Here is a 20133-nt window from a genome sequence, read left to right as displayed (position 1 = left end):
ACTCACTGCGATCCCGCCTTGCCACTCACCTCGGCGAAAGCGTCGCGATGCTCGGCGCCCAGCGTCCGGATCAGAAGCTTGAGTGACAACAACGCCGTCTGACGGTTGAGTGCTGCTTCCTCGCTGGAAGTGGCTCGAGAGGTTTTGTCACCGTCAGCTGGCTTCACTGGCACAGTGGACGAAGATTTGCCACGAGCCATTTGCAGCAGCATGGGAACCAGCTCCAACAGGGACTGCGTCTGAGGGAGCCGTGCATAGAGAACAAAATGAGTAGGGGTGTGCAAATACTGAATACATAGTAGATTTCGAATGGAATATCAAATCGAATTCAATGTTGAATATCAGAAAGTTTACCACAAAGCTTTATGCTTAAAATTTTGTCAAAAAGAAAGTAAGGTGCCGCAAGTGCTCAGGAGGCTACTCACTCACATTACGTAACAAGAATCTTGCTAGCTCTCAGTAACTTAGCTAGCTGGGAATCGGGATGTATAGTATGCTCTACGCTCATTAAAGGGAACACCAAATTAGTATGCCAGCACTTATAATTAATTCAGTTCGTACACAAAGGTCCGGAAAATATTTTTTATATATAGATTATCTGCTGAATAGATTCAACTGATCTTTTCCCTCTGAAGCTGAAGAAATAGTGAAGTTGTCCTAAATACTAATAGGGTTTTCAGCTTGATAGTAGGCCATACTGTGCTTAGTGGGAGTCTTGTATTGCTTAGAAAGTTTTGCTTTCCAGATTAAACCAGTTCGTTAACGCCAATCTAAGCGACAGACAAAAGCGAGAAATGCGCATTATGTCACTCAACACTGCTCCGCATGGTCAGCAGTTACGGTGAAGAGTTCTGAAATCAGGAGGCCAACTGCAAGTGTGCACGACATTCCCCCCCCCCCCCCACCCCCCCAACTTCGTTTTGTCTGTGCATCCATCTGCAGTCTGTGTAAATGTGTCTGCAGCCAAGGGTCAGCATGCTAGTCACATGATACAGTCAACGTTTGATTTTTCGGACTCGCTAGGTGCCGCGAAAATGTCCGAAAGATCGGGCAGTCCAAAAAAAAAATGAATGCATACCTTTCACTGCCCCCAAGGGCTCAAATCGCCACAGGCACGTCTTAAATAGCTCTAAAGGCCTGCCAGTACACTTACTAGCGGTATCGGTGCTCTTACTGTGGTAGGGGACAACAGGTGCACATGTGTATAATTAAAGAACACATCCAGTGTCCCATGACAATTGCCCCTTCCCACTGTTATGCTTCACCGCGAGCCACTGTTGTATTGAGGCGAGGCTGACTTCCGGGAACCAGCATTATGCAACGCGCCATGCTTTCCGAGCTTCGAAGCGAATGGCGAGGATTACAAAGGCGGAGTCAGTGCCATGGCTGGCAGCGGTGAAATCTTTCAATGGAAACCACAGCACCGAACGCCAAGAAGCTTAAAAGCAAACACGCTAAGGCTGCCAACGGATCTGTTTGCGAGAGTGCCGGTTCGAGGTGGCGAGATAATCAAAACGGCAGCGGTGGTGGCTTTGATCTATGCCGTTTCGGGCTTGCGGTCACAGCAAAAGGTCTGGAAAATTGGACAACAAAGGGTTCTTGTGTCCAAAATTTTAGACGTTTTTATAGACTGACTTACATGGTACACGGTGGTGCCATGAAGCCTTCCAAATTATAGAGCATGTCCAAAATATAGGACGTCCGGAAAATCGGCCATTGACTGTATTTTCGAGCATGCCACGTAAATACAAAGCTGGTCTTGTGATGGGTCACCCAAAACGACGACAAGAGACCGTTGTGCACCCATGAATGGCATTCAGAACGAGCGGCCACTGTACAGTGTTTTGAAATATGGCGGCCGTTAACAATGATCATTCCGTACACTCGCTTTCACTGGTGAGGCAGTTTGTCGGCTTTCTGAGTGTAGTGCGACCACTGTGGATAGATTGGCGTTGATTCGGTATGAAACCATAACTTATAATCGCCGACACCTGACGGCGCAGTACTGATTAGGCCTAACGTGCTAAAGACAGTGTGGCCAATGGTGTGGCCGTAATGAAAATTTGCTCTGGCTGATGCGATAATGAGCTGCAAACCATTGCAGAAAACTTGTCGCTAATATGTTCCCACAGGTGACTCATCAGTGACTGGTCACGAGATCACGTGTACAGGTTATATTAACATCCGTTGAAGTGGCATTTGGATACGCGGGCAACCAGACGGCAACTACCGTGAGCAAGCGAGCCAAGTTTGTCTACGTGCTTGCATATGTGCAGAAGGCTCTGAACTATGCGAATCTGCATGTGTGAATACTGAACTCGCACATCCAATACAATCAGCATGCCTTCCAGTGGCTAATCGGCCCAACCTCCACACGTGCTTCCATGCTGCTTTCCACACTCATTGCTTTTGTTGTTCCCTCTGTTTGCACAGCGTTAAACGTTTCAAATGGTCCACACAGACTGCACGACATGGCAACGCTGAGAGCGTCAAGGCACCAACCACAGCCTAGTCATCAACTGTATATACAGAACATTCGAAAAGCTGAATGTTTGAGAAATCAAATACTAGATATTCAATTTGCGAATTAAATTATTTGAACGTTCCCTAATAGAACGAAACTGAATGAGTATTCACATGCCCCTAAATACAAGTGATTGTTTGTCTTGCTTTTTTATAGTTCCATTGCTGCTTGATTGCCGGGTGTTCTTTTTTTTATTTTTTATTTACTCTTGATCAATCTACAGTGGGCCCATGTTAGTCCAATGTAAAGTCAACATTGGCTCAATATGCCCCCATGTCAAGCTACATTGGCCTTGCTTTCTGTGCTGCTAGAGACACAGCAAACAGTAGTTTTATGGCCAATTCCAGATACTTGCAATGTTAGGCAAGAAATCAACTTGATCCTGCACAATCACTTGTGAGGAAGTAAAGGTGCAATGCTCCAGTATGCTGCAATACAAGATCACCATTGCCACTCTGCCTTCCAGAGTGCCTTAGCCAAAAACTTTCTTTTTTCCACACTTGTGCACAGCATAAAGAGCCAGAAATTTGGCTGGCAGCAGAATTATTGTGCAAAAACAGCATGAAGACGGGACACAGAGGACAAGAAGCTGACGCAATGAAGTGTTCTCTATTTGTTGCCCTCTGTATCCTGTCTCTGCACTGCTTTTTTTATTTTTTTCGCGTTAAGATTTGCACGAACCAGCCCAAGTAACACAATTCTGGGAACAGACCCCACTAGGCTAGTATGTCCCCATACAGTGCTTTTCTAATGGGCAGCAATACTACTGACAAGGCTAGCAGAGAACCCAAAAGTCATGTAATGAATCTTTTAACAGCTGCTCAGTCTAGAAGGCTCAACAAAGCACAGACTTACATCCTCCACTGCAAAGTAATCCTTGGCAGCCAGCTTCTCATTCAGCATGTCCATGGCGCTGCGCCGGATGGATGAAAGTTCGTGGCACATCAGCGACCGAACCACGGATACAAACTGCCCACTCGGGAGCAGCCCATTCACCTGGTGTGCCAAAAGTAAACGATCCGATGAAATTAGTAGGTGCAACAGAAAAAGTCAACAATAACTGAGTAACTGTGTCACAAATGGTAATCTGCAAAAAAAATAATGGAACAAGAGAAAAAGTATGACAAGGCTCCTTGTGTTAAATTCAGAAACATGCGTAAAATATTATGCAAGAATCTGTTTTTCCCACTCTCACTGATTTTGAGCTTCACGAGAAGGCAAGCTCAACGATTAGATGACAAAGCTATGCACAAGGGTTAACCTCTCTATGCCAGGGAGTGCGGGCTTTCAAATAGAGCGCAACACAGCACAATGAATAGAAATGAAGTTCATGGCAGTCACTTCAAGAACAGAAACTATGAAGAGCACAATTGTCGTGACTTTAGCAGATGACCACAAGTGACGCAGTATTTATGCCTCACTGTTGTACGAGTATGAAGCGAGCATCCTGATCAAGCCGCAATCTCACTGAAATGCTGTGGGCTTGCATGCTGGCTTTTTCTGGGTGCAGTGCAAGGACTGACTGCGTCTGCTCAAACGTGCTGATCATCTTGCCCAAAGTCATGATTAATAAGCTGTGACCACACTGATGCATGACTTACAACGTTCTAAATGCACAACAAAAAATGGCTGTGGCTTAGCTAAGGTTAAGCCCAGGATGCGAAGCATACTAGCCTTCATTTTAGTTGTTGAACCACTGTTTAGCCTGATGAACTGCTGTTGCTTGGCTATATTTGGTTCGGCTAGACGAAGAAACAACTCATGCGTTACTCTGCTTCGCCTTCAAGAGTGGAACGCGACAGCGTTCCCGTCGACCCGCCAAGGGGTGTAAGACAATGGGCTACGGCGCAGCGACTACGCGCCCTGCATTGGACGCGGTGAGCGTCGAGCAACGCAGCGTTCGGCGCGGCAACGAAATGTGCGCCTGAGCAAGCGACGCACGCCTGAGCCTTAGAAACAGCTCGTTTCTAAGGCAACACCGCATTCACTAGAGGCGCTTTTGTACCGCTTTGAAGCATTGTACTTGTGGCTCAGTGGTAGCGTCTCCGTCTCACACTCCGGAGACCCTGGTTCGATTCCCACCCAGCCCATCTTGCAAGAGTTGAGCCAAAGCCACCTAGAAAATCAGTCTCTGTAGCACGCCGCAACCTTCGCTTCTCATTCCACCAAGCAGCTCTGTCTCCAGGAGGCATCTCACCTCGTGAGTGTCTAGCAGAGGCAAGCGCAGCTGCTTATATACCGCCGCGACGCCGCCACGCCACGAGCGACGGCGCGAGTTGGAGCCCCGTTTCTCCTCTGTCGTGACGTCACGGTGTCACGTGGCATTGAAGGCGACACCGCCGTGCCTGAGGAGCTGGGTTGAGCTCTCGTAATATGCTTCGCATAAAAAGAAAATCGCTTCCCAAGTCACCACTGCTTTGTGAGGCCACAAAAAGTGGCAGTGAGCAGCCAAGCAATTGCATGGAAGTGGTGACAGATAGAAAGAAGGGGGAAAGACATGCTGGGAGCGTGGCCCTGCGTCTGGTTCAGCTAGTGAGCTGCTGCCGCCAAGTAAAAAGCGATTGCAAGCAATGCTGCCCCACTGCCTCTTTCTTGGTATTATCGAAGTCAAGATTTCGAGATATCTGGAGTCTGGCAAGAAAAACTTTTCTATATAAGAGGTGAAACGCACAAGGGTTGAAACCACAGCCAGAAAGAATGTATCGAATATTTCAAGACACCAAAGTTTGAGTTAATGAGGGTTTGCTGCAAAGTAAAACTTCATCAATTCGACCCTCATTAATTTGGAAGTTCGGATCATTAGGACTCGTCCTTCGGTCCCAGCAGGCCGCGTGCATTATTTAATGACATCCAACTCTCGTTACTTTGGATGTGTTTGGCGGCAAATTAATTATTTCGGACAACCCTGAGAGCACGACAAGCATGGAGGGTTGCAAATGTGCAATGGAAAAGAGCAAAAGCGGCATATGCGGCTAACGGAAACGAAGCAGCAGAGGTCCACATCGCCATAGTGATCAGCAAAAACCGTACAGGAACGGGAGAAACATCAAACATTTCATGTCCATTTGAGCGTTTATGCGTTTATCACCACACAAAGCCACACGTTCCTACAAAACTGCAAGGTCGCCTTCTCTGATCGCGTCAATAATGACCATAGTTTGGCTGCAGCAGTTGCAGCAAATGGTAGTTTTGTTTTTACTGAGTGCGCACATTGGCTGCATTCCTTCAGTACTGCATGGTCGCCTTTCACGATCTTATCGAAACCAACTATGACTTCATCTGCAGCGGCTGCGGAGAGCAGTATTTTCCTTTTGACTCAGTGCACGTGTTGGTTGCGTGTCTTCAGAATTGGCATCGATGGCCACGGTTTCGTCGGTAACGGTCACGGCAGGAGGTAGTTTCATTCAGTGAGCGCATTGGCCAGGTGCCTCCAGAATTGTGCAGCCACAATGTATGATCATATCGATAGCGACTGCAGTTTCATTTGCAGTGTTTATGGCAAGCAGTATTTCTGTTTTTACTCAGCCTAGTGCGCCTATCAGTGCCTCGCATATCAGTGCCTTAACAGTTCCTGTGAATACCCCTCTCACCCTTTATGCAATTCCTCTAGAGGCCTCTAATAGTAGCAATAAATAAATAAATAAATAAATAAATAAATAAATAAAAGCAGTGCATTCAGGGGTTTCTGTGACATTCACGCACCTTGTGAACGACGTCGTGAAGCTTTGACAACAAGGCCTTCCAGACACGCTCCTGGTAAGGGGTCTTGGTAGGGCTGTGACTCCAGCGGCTTACGTGCTGCACGAACTGCAAGCAGGCCGACAGGCAAGGCCCGCAGAGGGCCTCTGTTGTGCCCTGATCTCCCTTACCACCCTGCAGTGCTGCCATCTGGAACGGAAGGTGGCAACATAAAAGTGACAGTCTATTCCGCACGAGGAAAGGCTGATTAATTCAAGGGGTGTAACACCCCAAAGCATCACTAGGGACGCACGTGGAGGGTCCCAAATCGATAATGGCCACAAGGGGGTTTCCTTAACATGTACCTAAAGCACAACAGAGTTATTGCAATGTGCTCTCGTTTAGAATGCAGCAGCCACAGCCGGGAATCAACCTTTGACCTCATGCTCAGCAGTAGAGAAAGAGCATAGCATGCATTTTTATTTTTTCTCGGGCATGCACCTTTCTGTGGGGTACACAACATGCACTTTCATTTTATTTATTATTTAATTTATTATCGCCTTAAAGGCCCAAATGCATTACGCAACATTATTAACTGATTATTAATAACGTGATCGTAGCACACAAGCCCCAGCAAACTTGAGACGGCAGAGCTCAACAACCAACACATTATTTTTAAAAAAAGAGCGGCTTTTTCGGTGACAATCTTGCTTGCTATGGAAATGTATCAGAATAAACTGGGCCAAAACAGGTTCCTCCTTGGTGTTACTTCACCATCAGAAGACTTCCATAGGTATGGTCATAGACTGGTGAGCTAAAATGTTTCACAAACATAACGCTTCGTGAAACTTCACACAATGCTCACTCCCTGAATCACAGAACAAGCCCCAGCTTGTAAACCTTGGAAGAGTTGGCAGGCATGCAGTCACATCATGTGACCAGCTGCAGCATTACATAAAAATTCCTGACCGTCTCGGGAACACATTTACAAACACCACCCAGTCAGTCTCGTACCTTTAACGCGGCGAACTTGAAGCAAGGCAGAAAGCCTGGGAAAATGAAGCAGAACTCAACTTTGACAAGAATTCAGAAAGCTCACCTGGCCCAGGAAGGTTGACGAGCCCAGAAGATTGGCCACAAAGTTGGCAACACTCAGTCGGAACCGCTGCAGCTGCTTGTCCGAGTAGAGTCGCAGGTCAAACACTTCGGGGTGGCTTGGGGGCTCATTGCTGTTATCTGCAATGCAGGCAAGGTCATGGCATGTGCATCAAAATGGCTTGACGTTTGGCAAGTTGGTGAGGAATATTGAAAATGTGCTGCGCTGCAAGGGCTTACACAAAGACAATACAACTTGTAGTGTGGCGTTTCATTACTACGAAAGTTGTATTGTGTATATGTTACAGCTCTAGTGTAGCTTTTCTGTATATTTGTCCTGTTTCCCTAACTGAAATAGCTAGGCACCTAGAATCCTTACAACATACCCTGCTAAAAATATTTTTTTCTAAGGCTGTGCAAGGAACAGGGATATGTGACAAGCGTATTGAAGGTAATGCACTTGAGTGGCCAGTATTAAGCTGCAATCTCAAGAAGAGCATTAGTAAGAATTTTGTAGCTATAATGCTGTGAGATGAGCCAATTGATTTTTATTTCAATTGTGAAACATGTCCCCTGCGCAAATTGAACATGACACAAACAGAAGACATAAACAGCTCCTTGCACTCCCTTCAATTTGTGCTGGTAGCACAGCAGCACCCTCATTCCTAAGGTCAAGCCATGGTGAGAAGTGCTCATGGCAGTATAGAACCCAGCACACAAAGCAGCCACAACCACCACAAAAAGATCACAAATCCGTTTACTGCTTGGCGACGCATGGTGACAAAATGCAATCACTGTGAAGAAGAGTTTCGTGCCACACACCTTTGATGGCAGGCAAAGTGGCAGCAAAACTGAGCAGGTGCGTCATCGTCTGCATCTGGACGGGCACCTCGAACTGGCCACACAGGGACAGGCCAAATTCAAGGATGTTTGATGTAGACTGGGAGGAAATCGAGAAGGAAAGTCTGTGTGAGCTCGGGTGCAAGCCATGAGTAAAGTACCACCATGATAGCAGCACTGTTACCAGCGGGCAGGTACCAGCACTGGTGCTAGCGATGCACAAAGGCGGACAGCCAGGCTAGTTAGTATAGTATAGAGCAGACTTCTGGTAATTTGACTCCGGTTAACTAGACTTTTCGGTTAGTCTGATACTGACAAAAGGTCCCGGCTGGCACCCATACATTTCTATTGGCCCGAACTTTCGTTGTTTCGCGTTATTTCGACCATAAAATTGACCTCTGCCAGATAACTTGAACTTACTTGCCGTGCTCATGCATGACCCCTATGGTGACCCCAATAGCAACCACGTCACTGGCAGCATTTATTTTGGCAGAGCTTAAACGACAGACGTTGAACACGTGTTATCTCCTGCCGAAAACATCTATTTTGGCCTGCCCTAGGAACTGATCACGGGATTTCAGCGATTCTAACGCATGCCTCCCCTCCCCCCCCCCCCCCCCCCGATAGATCACCTTTGCATCGTTCATATGCTTCGCCGCAAGACACGGCTTTAATGCAGAAAAGCTGACTAGAAACCATGTGGCAAGGCTGACTTTCAGAAACTGGCCGCCAAAGAAACAACACATATCAGACACTTGCCAATTTATCATGCTAAAACATTGAGTGGCCATTACATTTCTACTTTTTTTTTTAACTTTATTGTTAACTGTATGTTATTTTTCTACTTTGGACACATTGAAAGTGCACGCACATTTGATTTGAAAGAGTGTTAGAACTGGGCAAATACCGCTGATTCATTTATCAGCAGCGTATTTTGATGCTTTTAATAGTAAATCTTGTGTAATTCGACCTGCTGGATAATACAACCGATTTTGCTGGTCTCATCACTCAGATTTAAAGGGCCCCTGAAACGGTTCGGACAAATTTTGTAGACGCGTAGGGTACAGCTTAAGTAGGACATTTGCACCACAATTTAAGTGAAGCGTTACGTATTAATGGAGCTACAAGCGATTAGAAGTTACCCTCCTCCCTAGCCATGCTTTTCCTCCTCAACTCGTTCGCCGAGCGAGTGGGACTAAGCTCCGCCTTCAATGGTTCGGCGTCACGATGCGACATCACATCGTCCACTTCCGGTTGTTTTGGAGCCCGCCCCCCGCCCGCGCGAGACCTCTCCGCTAGCCGCTTGGCCGTCGACCCCAAGCAGGGCTATCGAACCAGCGTGCGTTGCGAGCAATCTGTCGTAGCGCCGAACGTGTCTGGTATTCCGGTAACCACAGGCAAGCTGATTATTTCGGCAAATGACTGCAGGCATAAACTCAAGCTGATGAAGGAACTGTAGCGGTCCAGACACTTGTTGGCGCAGCGCTTAACCAGCCAAACAAAGCGCTAATATTGCTCTAACCAAGCGTAAAACATTTTAACCATTTATAAAAACAACGTGTTGATGATTACACTCCTGCGAAAAATACACACCAGCAGCAAAGAAGAATACAGTTCGTTGCTGCTACTGTGTATGGTTGAGCTCTGTGGCACCAGGTGGCTGCACCGTGCAGACCATTCACATTTGCCCTTCTGCTCATCTCATGGCTCGTCCCGTTACGGCACAGTCAAGCGGCCAGACCCCGTCCCCTTGCGCTTGCGCTTGCGTTTGCCCTAATACCGGACTCGCGAAACGCTATTGCGTTAGTAATCTTCCGGTGTATAGTGACGGCCACAAACGCGCAAATCCTGGCGCCGATCAGACAGCGGCAGTCCAATGCTCAGCAGCCAGTTCGCTCGTACGCTGCCTTGCAGAGGGACACGATGTCACAGCTTGACATATTGCCAGTCGCTACTTTTGCAGTCCACAAGGCAACAAAGTCGAATCATAGTGCTCGCGAAAAGACTGAGACCGACTCTGACCGCGGAGCTCTCGTCAAAATGGGGTACATTGTATACAAGCAGACGACCATTGCTGTTTGCCGGAAGTGCTTGGGTGTACTGAAAAATTGTTCTTGTGCATTCTCTTTATGTTACTTTCTTTTTATAAGAACAAATTAGCTAACATTCCAACTATTACGAAGATCATTTGTTTACCATAAAGTTGGAAAAATTATCGATCACGCGCCCTGATCAGCCAATCGGATTGCTCGCCCCACAGACGTCATGTGGGTGATTTCGGTCATATGGGTAGGGGCGGCTTAAAATTCCGCCGAGCAGTGCGCTGCGATCGGCAGCGATGTGCATTTTTAAAACCTTATAATAAATTACACGCTTTACGCGGAGCACTTAGATATGTCAATTAATGATCAGAAGGACCTACTCTAACGACTCAGTACGTTTGTGCAAAATCGTCAAAAGCATTTCAGGGTCCCTTTAAGTGTGTGCTTCTGTTTGCACTTCAATGCCATCACTAGTACTTGAGCATACCTCTAGATCAGCTGCAGAAAATTGATAAAGGTGCTTTCCACCATATTCATTCAATTATAGGACAAGCTTTTATGCTGAAAAAAATTAGCAAAGCACACTACACACATCACAATTGAACAATCTCGTAAGGTTCCAATAGCAGCACCTCACCAACATCAACTCAACAAAATGGTACCCTACTACTAGTCTGTGCTATGCAGCTTAGACATCGATACGAATTTGTGCACACCGTTTGCTGTGCCTTTTGCGTCTTGGCAAATGGTTCATTTTTCTCTGCATTTCGATGTGCTTAGTGTTCCAAAATGAACATGCTAAAATTCTGAGAAAAACAAAAGCTAGTGCATTACCACGCATTTTTTGGAAGCACTGCCCCAGAAAATACGAAACAATGAGCGAGTGCAGTTAATTCGAGCTGGGAATGCAGAGACAAAGAAAACTGCACTGGTGTGCCCCATGGAGTACACGCCTATAATATAAGTATTTAGCGCTGATCATTCGCTGGCAACACAAAATGGCTTAAGAGCCTGATTCTTTATGGTATCATAAACTTTCTGATGCGCTGAAGTGTGGCACACGATGACAGTATACTAATATGCTGCCCGTCCAGCACTTTACCCCGGTTATGTGGAGAGGTGGTGCAAGCATTGAGGGCCTAACACATCACGAAAAGCTCAAAATGCACCATTTCCATGGTAGGCATGGTTATGGTGGCTAGCGACGCATCAGACTTCGGCCTTTGGCTCGGGTTTGTCCAAACGGTGGTCCACGAGGGCAAGAAACTTTATTCGAAATAACACGGCGCAGTTTTCAGTTCTAAATAGCAGGAACTATGCCCCTATTCAGGTGCACGACACTGCCGGAATTATTGATAAATTCGAATTATTAGATTTCACTGCAAATGAATGGTGCAATGAGCTCCATTGGTGCACACTACAAAGTGCGAGAACTTTATAGACTTACTAGCAAACTGACGCAGCAAACTGGCACAGATTTCTTTCTTATACGTGCCAAAAGATAGCACGAGTAATGACACCATCAACACAGTTATTGTGCAGTTCAGCATAAAAGCTCAACAACAAGGAGGCAAACCACCTCATCCGTCTCCATGGCGGCCACCATCTTTGTGACGTGGTGCTCGCCCATCTGTGCCGCCAGGACCCAAAGATGGTCACTAGCGCCCAGGGTTGTGGCCAGCTTTGTGAAAAGTGGTAATCGTCTATGCTCGGGAATGTCCAGGAAGGCCCCGACAAACACCCGGGTCACCGATGCCACTGCACTTTCCGAGGCCTCGGCCGACTTGCTCTCGCCAGCGCAAGCCTGCAGGAACACAAGAAAACAGGTGGGTCAGCAATGTTACTGCTTGAAGAATGAAGAAATCTTCTAGGATGAAGCTGTGGGTGAATATGTTTTTCACCTATGCGGGACTCCGTTTTTGCAGCAAAGCTTAGTTTGTGTTCTGATAATCACAAAGCATACGCTTCGTAAGAGACCAGGGTACATGAAATGTTCTCACTATAACATGAAAATTTGATTCCTGGTTCTTTTTTGACAGGTATTTTACTTCAAAACATAATTTCCTGAAGGAAACACAAAGAAGCAACCTGTGGGTCGACAGGCATGGCTTCTCTGCCAGTATTATTTCCTGATCCCACATTCGTTAGTGCACAGGCGAATGCATGGACAAGTGCATTCATTAGTACCAATTAATTCCTATGTCAGTAATGCAGGATGAAGAAACAACTTTCTATGCTTGATTTCACACGGTTGGACAGGAACTGGATGACAGCGTGCTTCATCAAGCAGTCGGCCTATGAAGAAAGACAAGTACTTGTGCCCCCCCCCCCCCCCCCTTTCTTTCTTTTTTCTTTACAATTCGGTAGCCAGTGGCAGCAGGCAACAGGATGGAGAGCAGAACCGTAATTTCAATGAATGACCTTTACCATGGTGAAAACTTGCATCAGATACTGTTTAACATCAAGTGAAAGACCCACATTTAGAGGTCACCATAAATGCATTTGGATTTAGCTAATGCTAAAGCAAATACAGTAAGATAGCCACAAGATTAGCTCATTCGGCTGGTAACTAAAATGGCACTCATACAGCCTGGTACAACAAGCTGGTACATCCTATTCAAAGTGAGTTCACTTTGCAATGGCAAACGGCTTTCATGCAGGACCAGGAGCTCTGCTAGGCACCCTACCTGAAGCAGGGCAGGCACGACCGTTTCAACCGTCTGCATGACTGTCTGGAAGCTGTAGTTGTCGTCCAGTCGCAGAAGGCTGGCCCCCATGAAGGTGAACACCGAGGTTACATTGTGGAGAACTTCCTCCTGCAGACAGGTCAGCAATGCACAGTTGTCACAATGGCTTCATTTCCATAGCTTCAAAAGGCAGACAATGTTATTCCATAAAATACATGTACGCATGAAGTTAGTTTAGAACCAGGGGTGTGCGAATATCAAAATTTTCTAATACGAATTGCATACGAATACTTTGCATCAAATATCGAATTGAATAATGATGTGCACATGCACTTATCAGGGTGTCTACCAAGCTGACATTTCCAAATTCCCTAAGTTTTCCAGGTTTTCCCTAAGTGCCTTTGCAAAATTCCCCAAGTAACACAGAACCATGTTTTATGTCAAGAGAGACTGACACCACGTCGCCCAATGTCACTCTCTAATAAGCACATTAAACAATACAAGATGACTTAATGCAGTTTGAATATCGAGCAGTACTGTTTATCTTATTCAATAAGAAAACAGAAGGGAGGCATTAGTAAAATGCACAGCGAATAAAATATCTTTAAAAGAATATGGCAATGCCCATTGCAAATCAAGTAAAACGTTTTCAAATACAAATAAAAACAGATGCATACAGAAGTAGATATTTTCGAATATGTGCTACTTCTATCAATTGATAGCAAGCTCATTGGTACGAGGCCTGAACATGGTCACAAGTGAGATTCCCTCTTAGCAGCTGGAAAGTCAACCACAACTGTCCTGACATACACTCAGCCCACGTACAATGCCTCAGTGTTGTGTTTCACTGCTTTAAAAAGTTTATTTTGGTTTGGATGAGGGACGCCTGCATCTCAGCATCAGCCAACACTATGATTTTTGAGCTCAAGCTCCTTCCTTTCCCGTTCATTCTCGATGTGTCAGTCCTTTCTGTTCTCATCCTCCTTCCACCACGTGTTCGCCCCATGGACCATTTGAATCATCCGCTTGGCCAGTTGTACAGTCAACGTCCGATTTTTCAGACTCCCTAGAGGCCACGAAAACGTCTGAAAAATCGGGCAGTACAAAAAAATGAACATGTCTTTTTACTGCCCTTAAGGGGGGAGGAGGGGATCAGAACTAACTTTTTTGTTTCTTGACAGAAAGGGCTGAAATTTGGCACACACACTGCACATTGCAATAAAGAGACAAATCTAAAATTTCATTAGGATATCTTAATTAGTTTTTGTTTTATAAGAATTTATAAGTTCCTTGCTTGTGGAAAGCCTGGCACAGTAACGAAACATGATAGGGAGCTGGGAATACTTTGCATGTTTGCCCAGATGTCTAATCTACATCAAGACAGTGTTCGATTTTTTTTTTAGTGCGCTAATAATTTTTTGCTCAACATAACATGCACATGACTGTGCTTCACTGCATGGAGCCATGTAGTAATTGTGAAATAATTAAATAATGGAAAGATAAAGAAACATTTCAGGACTGTCTTTAAGTGCAGCACAGCTTGTGGATCACAGCAAAACAAACTGGGCCAAAATCGGTCCAGCCATTGTTGTGCTACGCTTTCCACGAGCGAGGTGATTGACAAAAAAATGCAATTGAGAAAACTGGCTGCAAAGTTTTAAAAGCACTGCAAATTTAATAAAAAGCACCAGGGCTGTAATATTTTTAATCATTGCTGTCAGGCATCTTCTTACACCTTTGCCTCATTGTTTGGTGGGCTTTGGATGCCTTCTTCATGCGTTCTTTATCCTTTTCTTGCGCCGTCTGGAGTAGTGCATGACCACCATTTTCACTGCCAGACCGAGCCTGGTATCGCACTGCACACCCACAGAACGCTGTTGGCATCTTGGGCACAGAGTTTTAGCGATCAAAGAGTTCATCGCGGAAACAGGCATAATAATGAATTCAGTCACAAGGGGCCGAAATTTGTTCTTGGCATTGCTGCTTCCGCTCAGTCGCGGACACTGCGCGAAGGGAGTCGCGAACACTGCATGCCTGCGCTTCTGCAGTCACCGCTGACAAAAAACGCGGCTCGAGGCGCGTCTGAATCGTGCGACGATTCGTCTGGTGAGCCTTGAGTCACCATACAGTATGTAGCTCGTCGACGGTTGAAGCTTACTCGCAGGCTGCGTGTCCCTGTCGCACGATGCATCGGAAACGCACACCGTCTCTGCCGGCGATGGAGACCTTCGACCCGCGTCGCCTCCAACAACGCGATCTCGGTTGCCGGCTCGCGCGGCCGTACGCACAGGTGCGAGAGCCTCCGTTGGCACGTCTTCCGGTGGCTTGGTTATCAGTATCGATGTCACAGGGCGATTGTCGGTATCGCTGCTGGAATCGCACGGTGCAAGATAACGCGGCACGTTATTCGCGTGTTCAGTCGGGTTCTCCGCTTCCCCCGCTGGCCGCCGCCTTTTTCTCGCCGTAGGAGGCTTGCGCTTCCGTTTTCCGAAGGCATACTTCATTTAAAAGTTATTTTCGAATGAGCGTCGATCCATCACTGACCTGGGAGCTTTCATAAATCCGAATTCCGCGAGTGTCAAACGAAGAACGACGCCGGCGTGGTTTTCAAAGCAGACAACTGCGGTCCGCTGTGGTTGCCAGCTTGCCCGCTGCTACAGCAGCAACCAATGGCGAGACGCCTTTCAGTACGGCAACCAATCGGAGGCCCGCTTTCATCGCAGGGCCCGTGTGACCGCCTCTAGCAGACCCGCGCTTCTTTTGTGTTTGTGTGTTTGTCACAAGATGGCGACGACCGAAGAATTCAGAAACGGAATGGCGAAACTTCGAGCTTTCGAACGATACCAAGATGGCGGCGTTCGGTGGCGGGAAAGACGAGTTATGGCTCCGCGAACTGCGGTGATTTTACGCGATTTAAAGCTGTTTTCTCGCCCTACGCACTGATAAATTAATTTTTTTCGGGCACTTTTAGCGCGTTTTCAGTCAAACCATTTTGATACAATGTAGATTAGGCATTGCAGATACCGAAACGCGTCGTTGCCAAAAATCGATCTTTTTTGCGATTTTCGCGATCTGATCCCCGCGTCCCCCCTTAAAGGGCCCCTCACCAGGCCCCACAGCAAATTTTGGTTATATGCTGGAAACTTATGTGTCATCTAGGGAGCGTTCTGCCGCAAAAATTTTTCAAATCGGCTGATTAATAGCCGAGATAGAAATATTTCAGTGCGGCGAACCCATGATTTCAGCAGGTGGCCTCCATTGCCAAGCAAAACGTTCTTTCCACTCGCCCCGTCTAGCCTTTGCAAGCGAAATTCCTTCCCTGCGTTCTCCCATACCAGACTTTGAGGATCGCGTGACACATACATCACAGGCCCTGCCTTTATATTTTTTCTCCTCGCTTTTTTTCTTCTTTTTCGGCGCTACACACTTCCGCTGACGGCGGCGCACACGAGCTGTTGTCTTGTTCATGCAGCGCACTATTTTGCACGCTGTGCACAAGGAAACACGACTAGCAGTATAATTCAGTGCTACACGAATACAGAGGCAGAACAAGCAGATCGCAGAGCATGGTCACATGCTGGAGCACGGTAGAAAATGGCATGGTTTCAGTACCTATGCACGTGAGCACACGACCATGGGAACAAGCAGATGAAGCGGAAGTACATCTCTCTCTTCGGTAGGAAGTAAAACAGTCATGCTCCAGCTTGGAGCTCGGCGGCCACGAGGAGAAGGAAAAACGTCGTTCGGTTTGAATTTTCATATCTTTCCGCGGCGTGTAACGATGTAATAGACACGATCGTTATTGTGCAATGTATGCTCTGTGCTTGTCAGCTTAAGGGGGGACGCGGCCCTTGAAAACCGAAAAATCGCGAAAAAGTCGATTTTTGAAAAACAATATTTTTGGATTGTATGTCTCATAAACTACCTGTTCCATAATTATCAGCATCTAATTCAACCGTAAAGTACCAAAAATAACGCTACCTTTGAGGCCACCGCGGCCCAAAAAAGCACGCGCAAATGCCGAAATGAAGTCAAACTTCGCGCGCGCGCCATTCCCGGCCCATACGGCCTGCCCGCGCCATCTTGGTGTCGTCTTGACCGTGGATTCTTTGTCTCTATTTTGCCGCCTTGCAAAATGGCATCGTCGGCGCGGTTGAGGCGCTATTGGCGTTTTCCCGCGATGTGATGCGGAGCGCTGATTGGCCGGAGCAGCGCGTTCAAATCTCGCGGGCGAAAGCGCGCCTGCCATTGGCTGCTGCGCGGGCGGCGGCGGCTGCTCAAATCCCGCGGGCGAAAGCGCGCCTGCCATTGGCTGCTGCGCGGGCGGCGGCGGCTGCTCCCTTTGATGCCGCGCTCGCGTCCCTGTTGCCCCTTGCTCCGTGCCTCAACATGAGCTTGCGCGCTATCATCGCCTTGCGCTTTCTTTTAGATTATTTGCTCAGCTTTTTCTTTTTTTTTTTTCGCTAGTTCTTCGCTTCACGCGATGCCGGCAAAGCCCAAGACAGTGCAGATGTTCGGTGCACGGGAGCGCGATATGCGTCTTCTACGAGCATCGAACTTCCGATCTCCCGCAGCGAGTGCCGATTGCGTAGACGCTTTTCAGCGGCGGAACTGTGCTTTCGACTGTCGCCAGTCGAAAATCCGACACACTGAGTGTGCCTGGAGCCGCAAGAGCTAATTAGAAGCTCCGCAGGAGCTTTCTAATAAAAAAACACATGGGTTCAACTTTAAGGCCTGTTTTCTCGGAATTGATTTTTTCGCTAGTAGTGGTGCTGGGGAAGGCGATATCTCAAGAACCGCTCTTCAGATTTGTATGCCGTTTTTTTTATTCTGTTCCCGAATGACTTTGCCAGGGGGTAACAGGCTTCTTTTTTTGAAAGCTGGTGCAGTTAATTTATAATAAGCAATTAATTTTTGATGAATGTGGTCATTACTGGCTACATCAAGTTCAAAGTTGTCTTAAAATTTTTTGGAGGGGAAATTAAAGAAAAGGGCTCTTTAGCCCCCTGGGATATCTATCAAGGGATCATCACGGTGAATTTCAGCTTCCTACGATGTCCTGGCATTTCTTCAGGCTCTTCCTCAGGCATATACATGAATCACCTAGTTAGACCTCAATAACTCTGGAACTAATAAACATATATTTATGAAACTTCGCAGTTCCTCATAGTTCGGTGGTGTGAACGTACCCTGAAAGTTTCATCTGGATATCTTAAAAAATAAGAAAGTTCGGTCTCCAGGGTAGCCTCCCCCCTTAAATTGGCCAGACCTGGTGAGGGGCCCTTTGAGGATTTAAATTACCACAGGCACTTCTGAAAAGGTCTGAAGGCCTGCCAGTACACTTATTAGGCATATTGGTGCTTGCACTGTGACAGATGGCAGGTGCACGCATGTATAATTAAGGAATACATACTGTGTCCCGTCACAACTGCCCCTCCCCAAGCTTAAGCTTCACCGCAATACTTTGTGTATGCTTCCCGCGTAACATTGCCGTAATTAGGTGAAGCTGACTTTCAGAAACTGGCATTATTCAACGCGTCATGCTTGTTGAACTTTGAAGTAAATCGCGAGAATTACAAAGGCAGAATCGATGCCATTGCTGACAGCAGCAAATTCTTTCATGGAAAAACACGGCTCCGAACGGCAAAAAACTCGAAACTCGAAGCAACTAGACCTAACGTTGCCGCGGTGTGGCTATGGCTGCGATCTGATCCCCGCGTGCGAGAGCGCCGATTCTAAGCGGCAATATAATCAAAATGGCACCAGTGGTGGTTTTGATTAATGCCGTTTGGGACCTGCGGTCACGGAAAAAAGTGAGGGACTCTGGAAATTTGGGCCACCTGGGTGGGGTTCTTTAACGTGCGCCTAAATCTAAGTACATGGGTGTTTTCAAATTTAACCACCATTGAAATGCGGCCTACGTGGCAGGGATTCGATCCCGCGACCTCGTGCTTAGCAGCCGAACACCATAGCCACCAAGCAACCACAGCGGGTGCGAGATAAAAATGTCGGTTGTGGCAAGTTTAAGTAATGTCATTTCGGACCAGCAGCCATGGCAAAAGGTCCACAAAATTGGACAGTGAAGGGTTTCAGCATCAGAATTTCAGGCGTTCTTATACAATGGCTCTGTGGGGTACGTGCCGCAAAGGCGTCCGAATTATCGGGTATGTCTGGAAATTATAGGGCGTCCAAAAAATCGGTTGTGCATTGTATAGATAAAGACAGGAACAAACAACGCTGCGGAAAATGTAGGGGTAGAGAGCACCACGTGAGAGAAACCACAGCAACCTACGGGGTACTTTTGGGCGGCGAGGTTTAGCAGGACCAAGGAGAGTTGCTGGGCCTGAGCACTCTGCGAATGACGCAGGCACTTAACAAGGGTGGCCAGCTCGTGCCGTGGCGCAGACAGGCCGTGCGCCTGCAGGCATGTCAGCACGCATTGGCGCAAGTATTCGGCGTGTGGTGACTGGTCCAGCTCAAGGCTCCTGCAGTGAAAAAGAGGTGATGGGGGCACCACAATTTTAGAGCGAAGCTGTTAAAGAGACGCCAATGGAAAACATAAGTGAAGCTCGACTGAAAGATTAGGCTTCTGTAATAATGAATTTGTCATTTGACTTGAAAACACAAATTTCATAAGCAAGAAAATCATAAAAATGAAAAATCAGACTGACGCCACCTATGTTGGACTATGGTACTTCTTATGCAACGCCAGCACTGGCTGATGCACAGACAGCAGCAGAGATGGTTGGTCAAGTGAAGATTATGTCAACACATAATTATGTTGCAGCAGCTGCTGCAACCTGGATTCAATCCTGCCACCTTGTGCACTGCAGCAAAATGCCATAGTTAGAGTTACAGACAACCATTGGTTTATTCCTACCCACCAATGCCAAAGTGGATAAATACATACCAAGGGCTGGGCTTTGCTGAATGTCCATGTGTGCATGCCATTACTAACCGCATCCAGTGTTTTCTAACCGTTACTGACCCCAAAAGCTTAAATGCTTCAAGGGCAAATGTGTCTAACTGTGAAAGGGCTACCACCAGCCTCTGAGCCCTAGCAAAGGCAAACTATACACTGTCAACTCCACTGTACAGCCAAACCTCGTTATAATGAAACATAATTTAAGAAAACAATGAATATAACAAAGTAAATAAACTTCCCTTGAAGTACTCATAAACATTTGTAGTAAAGTGCATGTAGTAATGGATATAACAAAGTATTTCTGGCTGCTCCTCCAACTTCGTTATGACAAGGTTTTACTCT

The 20133-nt window shown here is 46.8% G+C and overlaps 1 protein-coding gene across 3 annotated transcripts in view; it reads right to left on the bottom strand.

The window, feature by feature from the left end:
* The window catches only part of l(2)k09022 (HEAT repeat containing 1 homolog l(2)k09022), a 107384-nt gene that overhangs the window by 18429 nt on the left and 68822 nt on the right, over window positions 1-20133 (bottom strand). For all 3 annotated transcript variants that reach the window (XM_055069069.1, XM_055069070.1, XM_055069071.2), the window contains exons 24-31: window positions 19159-19351; window positions 12867-12995; window positions 11759-11983; window positions 8120-8237; window positions 7302-7438; window positions 6227-6412; window positions 3380-3520; window positions 30-239 (exon numbers count right to left, since the gene is read on the bottom strand). In XM_055069069.1, coding sequence (XP_054925044.1) covers window positions 30-239; window positions 3380-3520; window positions 6227-6412; window positions 7302-7438; window positions 8120-8237; window positions 11759-11983; window positions 12867-12995; window positions 19159-19351 — 1339 coding nt within the window. The remainder of the gene's footprint in view (window positions 1-29; window positions 240-3379; window positions 3521-6226; window positions 6413-7301; window positions 7439-8119; window positions 8238-11758; window positions 11984-12866; window positions 12996-19158; window positions 19352-20133) is intronic.

Source organism: Dermacentor andersoni, chromosome 9 (assembly GCF_023375885.2).
Source record: "Dermacentor andersoni chromosome 9, qqDerAnde1_hic_scaffold, whole genome shotgun sequence".
NCBI classification, from domain to species: Eukaryota; Metazoa; Arthropoda; class Arachnida; order Ixodida; family Ixodidae; genus Dermacentor; species Dermacentor andersoni.
Note: the sequence above shows the minus strand (reverse complement) of the source record. Positions and strands in the feature narration are given on the sequence as shown.